The sequence below is a fragment of the Artemia franciscana genome, chromosome 18, assembly GCF_032884065.1.
Source record: "Artemia franciscana chromosome 18, ASM3288406v1, whole genome shotgun sequence".
NCBI classification, from domain to species: domain Eukaryota; kingdom Metazoa; phylum Arthropoda; class Branchiopoda; order Anostraca; family Artemiidae; genus Artemia; species Artemia franciscana.
Genome location: NC_088880.1, coordinates 25696612 through 25709650, shown reverse-complemented (window position 1 = coordinate 25709650; position 13039 = coordinate 25696612). Strand labels below are relative to the sequence as shown.

The 13039-nt window shown below is 38.3% G+C and overlaps 1 protein-coding gene across 1 annotated transcript in view; it reads right to left on the bottom strand.

Annotated features, from left to right (window-relative positions):
• LOC136038804 (acetyl-CoA carboxylase-like) overlaps positions 1-13039 on the bottom strand; it is a gene marked incomplete in the record, with an annotated part of 240102 nt that overhangs the window by 33639 nt on the left and 193424 nt on the right. The window contains 2 exon segments of the mRNA XM_065722186.1: positions 2923-3187; positions 7287-7453. Of these exon segments, the coding sequence (XP_065578258.1) occupies positions 2923-3187; positions 7287-7453 (432 nt within the window).

Below are 13039 nucleotides of genomic sequence, written 5' to 3'. Positions count from 1 at the left end.
TAGAGAGTCCTCGGTAGTGATATTTGTCTATAGATTCACGTACTTGAGCAAACAGGCAATGAAGTATAAAAGTCTCCGTCACTTTCGCTAAGCACGGAATTAGGGAGATGGGTCAAAGGCGTGCTTAGGAATGTTCCTAAGCAAGGAATTAGGGAATTGGATCTCAAGTTGTCACAGCCCTTGGGTGGGTTTGCCTTCGGAATGACTCGTATGTGTGCTTTCTTCCAAATGGAGGAAAACACCCCAGACAGAAAGCACTGATTAATCAGAGTGGATAGGGGTAGGGCAAGGAACATTCATGGATAAGTTTTGCACCGATTTCACCAGGAAAAGGTGAGACTACTGTTTTTACTTGTCTCAGTACCTTGAGCAAATTTAACTCACTGAGTTCAATTAAACCTTCATGAGGGGAGTCTTCAAGCAGATACTCTTTTTCCTGGGGAGTCACAAGAGGGAATGTAGTGCATATAGAGGTTAAGAAGACGTTTACAGCACAAGACCCCAGCAATTGTCCGCTACCGTCTGTTGTCGTAACGGTAGGTTTTGACGACTTTCCCCTTAATTTCTTCATGGAGCGGTGCCATTTGGCAGGCTCACTGTTCAGAAGTAGCACAACATTTTCACGGCTGTATTTAGTTTTGGCGTTGCGTACCATGCGCAGTACTTGGTTCCGTACAATTGCTTCTTCGTTTGCTTTACCACATATGTAAAGATAACTTCCATCACCAATTTTAGCTTTTATTGCAGGGGTAATCCATGGTTTGTCGTATTCGCTCAAGGTCATTGTCTTTGTTATGATATTTCAAGATACTTAAAGTAAAGTACCTCGTTGAAGGCGCTTACTCTCTGCTCAAGAGTACCGTCTAAGGACACTTCTGGAAAATTGTATGTAGCAACCCACCGGCCGTATTCACGTATAGCCGAGTCCGTTAGGGGCTTTGTTGTTACTTGTGAAAGCTTAGGTTTCTTCACAGAAGCTTTTGTCTTGAGCATTAGAGCGTGATGATCAGATAACCCAATTGGCCCAAGGGAAATAGGGGGGCTATAAAAGTCTTCAGTGTTTGTTATTATTAAGTCCAGGATGCTTCCGGATGAGTGGTTTGGGATTTTGACAATATGCTTTAAAGAGAGGCTAGTTGCTAGCTAGTTTTCCTTTGTCTGGTCGAAATTCCCAGCAACAATAAAACACGGGCAACTATTTTGATTAAACCAGCTATAGTTTTGAGATAAAAACAAGAACCCGCCAGTTTTGAGGGCTCTCTGGATCGTAGACCGATGCAAATATCAGACGCAAAAAGCAACGAGGTTGACAAGGGAATTGGCACATGGCCCAGATAACCTCGTGATTCGGGTTAATATATTCAAAGAGAAGTTTGGATGAAATGTCTTTCCGCACATAGATTCCAACACCTCCTCCGAGCCGGTTGCCACCTCTACTACTACGTGTCCTGAAAAAGAGTTATATCCTAAAATTTTTCCTGAGGCATGGTCAAGGTACCAGATTTCTGGCACAGCAGCAATTGTTGCGTTTTCACCACGGAGTAAATCTTTGAAATCTTCCAGCTTATAACAGAGAGATCGACAATTTGTTAGAATGAAGTTCAGCACGGTGCAGTGGGACTTGATTGGTCTCAGAACAGATGGAGTTTCTTGGATGTCACTCAGGGTGTCTCGTCAAATCCCTTTAGCTTTGGAATTTCAGCTGTTTTGCTCAGTTGAATTTTTACCACTGTTCGGTGAGAAACTAACTTTGACGATTGAAGGTTAGCAAGGTTTGTAATATTTACTGGAATAGCGTATTCCACGCGCCTTCTTATTTCATTTCTCCCTGCTCGGCATCCCCGTTTCCTCCTTTTCCGTCTATTTATACCAGTAATTGAGCCGCCATCTGTGCTTCTTTTCAATAGGTGTAATGTGCTCAGCAACTCAAATAGATAGCGCTAAGAAGGTGGGTTGAAAACGCAGACTAATTAAGTCATTTTTCTGTATAGCGATGGCTTCAGTTGGTGTGGCTCTGGTAGTAAACAATACAAAAAAAAAAAAAAAAAAAAAAAAAAAAAAAAAAAAAAAAAAAAAAAAAAACGCACACTGCAAAAGGCAATACCATTTTCACTCTGGAGAACATACATGTCCGCACACATATATAGCTAAACTAAGTTAGGTGTTTTACAATGCCGATCGGTGCTATAAGTGAATGTTAAACCAGATAATTATATTGAAGTGATTAGTGCTATGTACTAGAACAATATTGCTGTGGTTGATTAGGAAATGAGGCTATTTGGTTTCGTATTGAATCAAGGGTTAAGCAGTGCTGTGTTTTATCCTTTTCCATCTATTTATGCCAGTGGGTGAACCGTCATCTGTGCTTCTTTTCATTAAGTTCAACAAACTAAGCAACGCCAAAACAGGTGACACCTACTTATCTTCAGGTCGTTCAATATCGTCAGCATATTTCACAAATATCCTGCCTCACAATCAGACACGGGACACGACGACCAGTGTCAGAATAGTGGTTGAAATTAGTAGTTTAAAGCCCCTATTTGCGCCTACTACCTTCACGGCACCACAAGACGGTTGCTATCACTATCCCATAGTAGGACTAGTAGATATTTACATAATTGAAACTGAAAGTCACATAGTTATTTTATATACAAAATGACAAAAAAAATTAACCTGCCAGGTGCCGCTAAAATTATGACTTTATAGTGACTACTTTTGTGACTACTTTCCCATCATTTAGCGTCAGTGAAAAATAATTTATTTCCTAGTTTTGTCTCATTCAAAAAAAGATTCCATACGTATGCAGCATTAATACAACATACACACTTGAAGCAAACCATGTTCGTTAAAATGGGAGCTCATTTAAATTTTATGGACTACAGACCGAAATCTTTTAACAACTAGGCGTATAAACTTTCTTACTATTATTCTGTTTCCCTTCTATCATCCATCGGGGATCATAGGGAGTCTTTGTTGGAACGAACCCAATGTCCCTCTCAATCGGATCTCTGATTGGTTGAATGGGAAGAGCAGATCCTTTACTCTTTGGGATATAGGAAAGCCAACGTAGAATGCTTCTAATGCCATCTAGATCATTGACGTCAGTTCTGTGGCTAGTTCCGTTGTTATACATAATTTGAATCCCACCAAGTTGCCCGTTGCTGGAATACACTTCTCGTCCAAGAAGCTAACAAAAAAGAATTAATTAATATTTAATATGAACTTGGTGCGATATACTACTGACCGAGAAGATGAACAACATCAAAAGAATGTCATATTGCACCAGATAGAGCATCCTTACATGAACGGGCAGAATTAATGCCAGAAAAAATTCCCTATAGGAGGAATCACGACACAATTGCCCAAAGAGGTCTGATCAAAGAGAAAAACTTACAATTAAAAGCTGACAATCGGTTTATCTGACTAGTTTGTTACTTACCACTACTTATTAGGTGCAGTACTAATTTCCTTACATAAATCCCATCCGTCCTTGGGGACCCTCTCGTGGTCTCTTTCTTCGTAATGTCTTCTGTTTCTGTATGCCTCACGGTCTTCTGTAAGGTGAAGAAGGTCGGAAAGGCGATGAGGAGTAAAATTTAACTTCCACGTCTTTGTGGGTAACTACGAGGACGAGAACCGTGGCTTCAAAGATTTGGCCTTCAAAGATGATTTTCAGGAGACAGAATTGACTCGTTCGTTGCTGGAGTTGGATCTTGATAAGGATTGTTGATTGGATTCTAAGGCACTCAGAAGCCCGACATTTGAGATTCGATCATTGTAGGAAATACCAGAAATGCGGCGAAGATATATAGTTTCAAACGCTGCGAGCCGACACTGGTCATCCACATTTAACGTCCATGTTTCAGATGAGTATATTGTGATGGAAATAATCAAACTATCGAAAATTGTGTCTAAAGTCATAATGATAAATCGTTGCTTCGCCAAATGGGCATAAGGGCATTAAAACTGGAACTAGCGAGAGCGACCTGTCTCTTTACGTTTTTTGAGTGGCTGTTGTCAATAGTAAATTATACTGCCAAGGGGGAAAAGCTTTGACCCATTGGATATTCTCTTTGTTTAAGTTTCAGGCCTAGTTCATTGCATCCTGCAGCTTTCGCGAGCAGCATATAGCCTTGGTTTTGGATGCACTTTTATCATTCCAAAAGAGCTAGCTGGTTCAAGGACTTTATTAGCAACGACTTATAGGTCCTCAGGCGTATCAGCCATTTCGTCGACGTCGTCAGCATAAGCTAGCTTGTCTGTCAGGACGCCCCTTATATGTAAGCCACAAGTTGTTTCCACCAAAGGTAAAATTGCTGTGAGGGAGATGTTTAAACAGTTCTGGGGACAAAATAAATCCTTGAAGGACTCTTGTGGATGGTTGGAAGCTGTCAGTGAGACCTTCACTAGTCATGACACGACTTCCAAATTTACAGTACATATCTTTGATAAGGTCGAATAGGTTTCGTAGTATTCTACAATAAAAAACGATATGCTAGAGACCTTTTCTCCAAATAAGATTAATTGCTTTTTTGAAGTCAAAGAAGAGCTGGTGTAGATCACGGCAATATTCCAGATATTTCTCTAAAACCAGGTACATAGTGAAAATTTGGCCAACGATCTATCTCCCGGGGCGGAAACCGACCTGGTATTCTTGGATGATTGGGAACAAATACAGCTCTGATCCACGGATCCAATAATATTGGCGAGGATCTTCACAGTGTGACTTGTTAGGTTCATAGGAAGGTAGTTAACACATATCACTTTATACCCGTTTTCGCATAGGTGGGACAATTGTAGCCTCGTACCAAGAAGTCAGGAATATCCCTCTTGCCCGGCAGCAGATACAATCCTGTGGAAAAGATCTATAGGTGGTTCACACTGGAATCTTAGCAGTTTTGCTTGTATTTCGTCTGGTCCACGGCTCTTATTTATCTTCAGTGCTCAGATGGTGCCTACAACTTCAGAACAGAGAGAAAGTGGGCTGAGGCCTGAGACAGTAATATGAAAGAGGTCAAGGATGTATAATTATGATGTATGGATGTAAGGACGTATAATGATGGGTGTAGTTAAGATGAATAATGAGCGTAGTGTTTGTCTTTCTTTCTTCTTTTTTTTGCAGTTGAAAAAAGTTTAGCAGAATACGAAGGGGTATCAAAGAACAAAGATTAGGAAGCTAGGAACCAATGACAAGGCATATTATGACAGTGGTCAAGGCTCTGAAATGTGAGCGCTATGAAAGAGTAAAAAAAACTGATTTATCATTTTAAATTAAATATTAAAAAAAAAATGTTCAAAAATATTAAAAAAATATTCGAAAGGGTGATGAAGGTATACTTGAGTTTTTTTCTAAAGAATTGTCTAACCACTATTTAAGGAATTCATTTGAATGATCATATGTCAAAGAATGCTACTACTACTACTAACAACTCACCGTAGCACCAAGCCGCCTGAGGCCAACATAGCTATACACGCTCCTCCTCCAACCAAATCTATTCAAAGCCTCCCTTTTTACACCCTCCAAGGAATTTTCCGTTTCCCTTAAAAGTATCAAAGGATAGGTTGTACGAAATATTGGTTAGAACCATCTCCTCCTTTTTAAGGTTATAAAGAAAGATAGGCTATTATGATTAGATAGACTGTAAAGGATAAAGGAGGATGGGCTGCCAAAAACCATGCTTTTTGGCATCAATCCAAAAATTTAAACAAAAAGCAAAGTTAGCACTCTGATTTAGCACTTCCTTGAACATTTTTATACTGAAGCTCTTTTACAGCTACAAAATAGTAAGGCGGAATACATTCCCTGTAAAGAAAACGGTTTTAGAGTTAAATACGGCGTTGCCTTAAAATTTTATCCCACATTTACTATACGCATTTTAAAGAGCCAAATATTTAATTGACAGATGGGAAATTCTGAGGAATGATGTGTACCCTTTTCCTCTTCAAGCTATATCATAATATGATAAGCTTAAGTAACTTGCACATTGGTAGTATTGACAGATATGGTTGTACTCGGGGTTATCCCCCGATTTAAAAATAAATCACAAGACTTAATTGATTGTATGGTTGATTTAATGATTTTCTTCAATAATCTAGCGATTTATGTGCTGATTTAGTAATTTTTATGTTTAGACAATTTAAAAAATCACTGGAAATAGCGATAAGCCAATAGGGGTGGCAGCCCAGGTCGCACTATCAAGGCTGTCAATAAGAAATTTCAACACTATTGAAGAAAATACAAGAAGTATTTTGTGAAAATGAAAGCTTCTAAATATCCTGAGAACCAAATTTTCTGAAAACCAGAAAACGGCTTGGACCAGTGGATAGCTCTTGCTAACTTTGAGGTATATTTAACATATTCCCCTCCCCAATTCCACGGGAATATATAGAATTTGATTGAACTGATGATTAAATGACATAACAATTGCAACTCCAGTTTACCTTTTAATAGTATCAATGATTTTGAAGATGTGTTTTTTCACAGCATTTTATATTTTTCATTATTTGGCATTACTGATTTTTTTTTTCATTTTTGTAATTATTGATTATTTTATTTTTCATTATTATTTTTCAATATTTTCCATTATTGAAATCGATTCTATATATCTCAGCCCTAATATTTTGTTCAAGCTTCATTTTGTAGATGGACAATAAAAACCAAACCCTGTATTCCAGACATTCCTTTATAAGAACTACGTACGAATACTTTCAAGAATAAAGCATAGTGATGAAGAGAAGATTATTATTCTTTACAACGCTATTTGAACACCTTCAGTGTATGCATTTTAGAGGATTTACTGCATCTTAAAAGATGATTGAGAACGTGGTTTAAATAAAATTAAATCATTTATTGAAAACAAGATACAAACTTTCATAGGCATGGCCCAAACATGGTATCTTTTAAAAAAAGTCCAATCTATTCAAACTCTTTAAATACTCCCAAGGATGTGTGTTATTAAGATGTGAGTTTTTTTCTTTTCTTTACATGTTTGTTTAACGTTTAGTTTATTCCGTTTCTTGTTTTTGCTGTGTGCGTTTTTTTTTTCGTTGATAAAGGCTTCTGGAAATGAAGTCGAAATATTCTGATTTCTTTATTATTTAAAGTTTTTATTTTGTTTTGTATTTACTGCGTTGTTTTAAAATATAATACTCGTTTTTCTATATTTTCATTTGTTTAATTTCAAAAATTGTCAAGTTAAAAGTGCGAGGAAGAAACATAACTAGGATAATTAAGAATAGTCTAAATAGGAGGAGAATATAAATTACGTAAGTGTTTTACAACATACCTTGTTGAGTGCACCAAAGCCAGTAAGTATAATATGAGAATTGTCTATCTGTATGACCCTTTGCCCAAGTCGAACCAGATACGTCCCAATGCCAATAGCCCGACAGGTTACCATAGATATTGTGACAGTTTCTTTGTAAGCTTGAGATGACTCACCCGCAATCATGCCTGATATAAATATTTATATAAATAAATAATATTTGATACGGTATATGTATATACGAATATTTGCATAAATAAATGTTTGTCTGTTATATGTGAATGCTACATAGACCATTTATGGGTTATGAAAAGGGATTTAGAAGATGACAATAGCAGGGGAAAAGACAGGAACACTTCTGTAAGGCTTATACACCCTTTTTCGGACAGATCACTTCGAACTTAACTTTGTAGAACGTAACTCTCATCGTAAAAAGTAATAAGACAAATCGAATTCAACATTTACCAATACATATCAGTTAGTGGCTTGACTCTATAGGCTCAGCCAGGGTCAACCCAGCTCTAAATTGGTATCTTAAAAAATATGGGGTAGGTAAACATGAAGTCTGTGCAAAAGTGCAGGTTGGCTAGCCCCCTCCCCCTCTTTTTGCACTCCTGCCTGAAACGCCATGAAACGGATGTCAGCTCCGCCAGTTGGGACTGTAAAATCCAATGCCGTATTCTTTATTTTTTTTTACCTATCGATGATTACAACATTAAAGAAACTTATTTTCTGTTTCAGGAAGCACCTCAATTCTAGTCTGCTACTCTTGTCCATGTCAAATGACAAGTTGCCATGCTAACAATACACGGAGACGACACTAGCCAAAATGTTTTTTAGGGAGGAGGGGGATGTTTTTTTACCGATTGGCTGGTGATTTTTACCGACTGAATTGAGTGATATTGCTATAAAAACTACTTCATTTTTTTTTAACCGACTAAGACTGATCTTTTTTCGTTAATTATTCGTCATATATTTCTATCAGCCCATTCATCATAATAAAAGAAAAATATTGAGCCAGTGAAAGTGGTAATTTGCACCACGATTTTACCGACTCAATTTTATTTTTACCAACTGGCTAAAAAGAATCCCAAAAGAAGGATATAACGCGGTTGTGTCCATACCAAAGCGGGCTGACTGGGAAAATACCAATACACCAGAGAAACAGATCTCCCATAAAAAAATTGTAATGCGCTAAAAGTTTGTCATCACGCGTGCAAGAAAGGCGGAACCATGAAAAGAGGTTTACAACTGATATGTCAAAATAAAAACCTTGAATAGAGAGTACAGGACTTTTCGCTAGGATTTATATATATTTATTTTGTGTTGAAGCGTATAAACCAAACATATTTTAGGTCTAATTAAAAGACATAACAAAAGTAAATAACTCTTTATTTTATTAAATCTAAGAAATGCTTGTGGACAAAATGGCAATTTCAAATTTTGATTGGATGTGTTTGGGGAAATGGTGGGCGAGGGAGGGGGTTTAGTTGCCCTCCAGTCACTTTTGACTATTAAAAAGAGCACTAGCCCTTTCAATTTCCAATCGAATGAGCTGTTTTCGAAGTTTCTACGACAACAAATGGTCATCTCAAAATTTTTATCAGGTGCATTTTGGTAAAATATGAGGTATGGTGGGGGGGTATCTACCCTCCCACCACTCATGAGTCTTGAGAAGGGCGCTAGAACTTCTGATTACGAATCCAATGAGCCGGTTCCGAAGTTTATAAGATCACCGTTTCTATATATACCTTATGCACCCAAGGGCTGTGGGGGGTTGTCATCTTCGGTTGCCCTCCAATCACTTTTGACTATTAAAAAGAGCACTAGCCCTTTCGATTTCCAATCGAATGAGCTGTTTTCGAAGTTTCTACGACAACAAATGGTCATCTCAAAATTTTTATCAGGTGCATTTTGGTAAAATATGAGGTATGGTGGGGGGGTATCCACCCTCCCACCACTCATGAGTCTTGAGAAGGGCGCTAGAACTTCTGATTACGAATCCAATGAGCCGGTTCCGAAGTTTATAAGATCACCGTTTCTATATATACCTTATGCACCCAAGGGCTGTGGGGGGTTGTCATCTTCGAAGACATAATTTCTCGACCTTTCAACTACTTTGAACTAATGACTTTCTTGAATTTTTATTGGATGTGTTTGGGGAAATGATGAGCTTGGGAAGGGGGTTAGTGGCCCTCCAATCACTTTCGACTGCTAAAAAGGGCACTGGCCCTTTCAATTTCCAATCGTATGAGTTGTTTCCGAAGTTTCTACGATAACAAATGACCATCTCAACAGTAAAATCAGAGAAGAGCACTAGAACTTTTGATTACCAATTCAACATGTCTCCTCCAAAGGTTATGCAATCACGCTTTCTATATATATCTTATATGCCCCCAGAGCATAACTTACAACCTTTGCCCTGAGGGCTCTGGGGGGTTGTCACCATCAAACACATAATTTCCGGACCTTTAATTTACGTTGAACAAATAGCTATCTAAAATTTGGACTGGATGTGTTTGGGGAAATGGTAAGAGTGGGAAGGGGGCTAGTTCCCCTCCAATCCCTTTCGACTATTAAAAAGGGCACTAGCCCTTTCAATTTTCGATCGAATGAGCTCTTTTTGAAGCTTTTAGACAGCAAATGGTCATCTCAAAATTTATATTAAATGCATTTCGGGAAAATATGAGGTGTGGGGAGGTGGTATCCATCCTCCGATAACTCTGAATCTTTAAAAGGGCACTAGAATCTTTGACAACTAATCGAACGATCCCCCTCCAAAGTTTTTGCGGTAAAATTTTCTATATGTCTATATGCCTATCGCATCAACATTTTGACTGACAAATTCAGACGGTTTGAACAGAACTTAATAGGAGTTTCAGAAACTCATATCCCAAAGGAAGGAAGCATGAAATTAGGTGAAATAGAATTGGTTTACTCAGGCAGGAAGGATGGGGTACTTAGGCAGGGAGTAGGACTCATGATGAATAAGGAAGCTGCTAAGTCTTGTTTAGGCTGGGAAGGTATTAATAATAGAATACTAATTGCTCATTTTATGACTAAAAAGTTTAGGGTATCAGTTATAGTAGTATATGCCCCCATTGAACCGACTGATGGAGATACTAGTGACTCAGATGAATTTTACTTACAGTTACAGGAGTGAATATACTGGATACCAGGTAGAAATATGGTGTTCTTACTAGGAGATTTTAACGCCCAGGTTGGTAGAAATAGTACATGGTATCCTAGCCTAGGCAAATTTGGTGTAAGAAAAGAAAACTGTAATGGCTACAGACTTCTGCATTTCTGTAGGTAACACAACCTAGTCATAACCAATACGGTGTTTGGTCATAAAATGGCCCAAAGTTGACATGGTATTCACGTGATGGTAAGACAACACACCTTATTGATTATGTTAATACAAACCGAAGACTAGTAGGATCAGTATAAGATACTAGGGTATATAGGAGTGCTGTTATTGATGTCTAAAGTAAAGTTTATCATCTAGTAGTATCTAAGGATAAATTTAAAGCTGAAATTTCGGAAGGATAACTACCTCTCGGGAAGTTATGATGTCGGTAGACTTCAGGATGAAAATTTGAGAGAAAATTTCCAGGAACAGTTGAACACTTAACTTGAGAGTTTAAAATTTGACAATTTGGAAGATGGATGGAATAAATTTAGAAAAACAATTTGTGAAGTTGCTGATGGTGTCTTAGGGAAGAAAGTTAAGACTGCAGCTAGGAATATTAGTGAAAAAGCTTTATGTTTAATAGAGAGTAGAAAGGGTTTGTACAAAAATTATCTGAGTGATAGATCATATGAAAACAAAAAGAATGTAAAAAAAAGTGGAGAAAGCATTAAAATAGAAACTAAGGAGGAGTGAGGTCGTGGCCATGGATAAAATTGCCGAGGATCTGGTAGATGTAGCTAGACGGCATAATAGTAACATATAATACTGGCATGTTAATAAATTGAGAGGGAGTAGTCAACCAGGAATAGCCCCAATCTAAGATAGGAATGAGGCCACAGTTAGTGATAAGGAAAGAGTTAAAGAGACATGGGCGGAATATTTTGAGAATGTGCTAAACCGATATACAGTTGCAGGAAAAGACATAGACGAAAATGAAAAAGTTTGTGATACCTTGGATGTGAAGAAAATCTGTTTTGTGAGAAAGAATTAGTGATAGTACTAAAAGTATTAAAAAATAACAAGGCTCTAGGTGCTGATAGTGTGATAAATGAGTTTCAATACTGCTGAACAATACTGCTGCAGTTAAGGTAGGAAATGAGGTTAGCAGCTGGTTTTGTATTAAATCAGGAGTTAAGCAGGGTTGGGTTCTATCCTTCTTTATATAGATCATTTTGATGCACTTTGTCTTAAGGAGCGCAAGATAGGCAATTGGAGACCACGGAATCTAATGGGGAGGAAAAACTCTCTTGGACTTAGATTATGCTGATGATTTAGGCATATTAGATGAAAGTGTGAGCAAAATGAGTTTTTGCGAGATCAGGGTGCTAGAATAGGTTTGAAAATTAATGTTAAAAAGACTAAATCACTAAGGCTAGGAATGAGTGAAGACGAAAAGGTGATGTTGGGTAACGAACAGATTGATCAGGTGGGCAGCTTCACTTACCTTGGCAGTATTATTAGTAAAGATGGTGGGAGCAGTGAAGATGTTAAAAGTAGAATAGCCAAGGCTCAGTGTTCTTTTCCACAGGTAAAAAAAAGTTTGGAAGAATAGAAAAATAAGTCTGCAAACCAAGATTAAAATATTGGGAGCTAAAGTTATGACAGTGGTCAAATATGGTTCTGAAGCATGGGCGCTCTGAAAAGCGGATGAAAATTTACTGAATGTTTTCCAGAGAAATTGCCTACGGATTATTCTAGGTACCCGGCTGACTGACCGTATTTCAAACAGTAGGTTTTTCGAAAAATGTGGTTTAATCCCGCTTTGTAGGGCTATAATGAAAGAAAGGTTAAAATGGCTAGGCCACGTTCTGCGTATGAAGGATGACAGATTGGCGAAGATTGTCCTTCTTGCCATCCGTCTGGGGCTAAACGGAAAGCAGGTCGTCCTCGTCTGGGATGGGAGGATGTCACAAGTAAAGATTTGAAGGAGATGGGAACTTTCTGGGAGGGTGTAAAGAGGAAGGCCTTGAATAGATTGGGTTGGATGAGGAGCCTGCGTAGCTGTGTTGGCCTTAGGCGGCTTGGTGCTGCGGTGAGTTATTAGTAGTAGTAGTAGTAGTAAATGTACCTTATATGCCCGAAAGGTATAACTTAACAACCCTTGCCCTGAGGACTGTAGAGGGGTTGTCATCCTCAAAGACATAATTTCCGGCCCTTTCAACTATTTTGAACAAAATGTCTCTCCTAAAATTTTGATTATATGTGTTTGAGGAAATGGAGGGCGTTGAGGGGTGGAGGGGGGGGGGGGGGTAGATGCCCTCCAATCACTTTCAACTATTTAAAAAGAGCACTAGCCCATTAAATTTTCCAATGACTGAGCTCTTTTTGAAGTTTCTGCGACAGTAAATGGCCATCTCAGGATTTCTATTAGATACATTTCGGGAAGATACGAGGTGTGGGGGGGAGGTATTCCCCAGGGCATAACTTACAACCCTTGCCCTGAGGGCTGTGTGGGGTCGTCATCCTCAAAGACATAATTTCCAGATCTTTTAATTACGCTGAACAAAATGGATACCTCAAAATTATGATTGGGTGTGTTCGGAGAAATGGTGGGAGTAAGAGGGGGGTTAGTTGCCCTCTA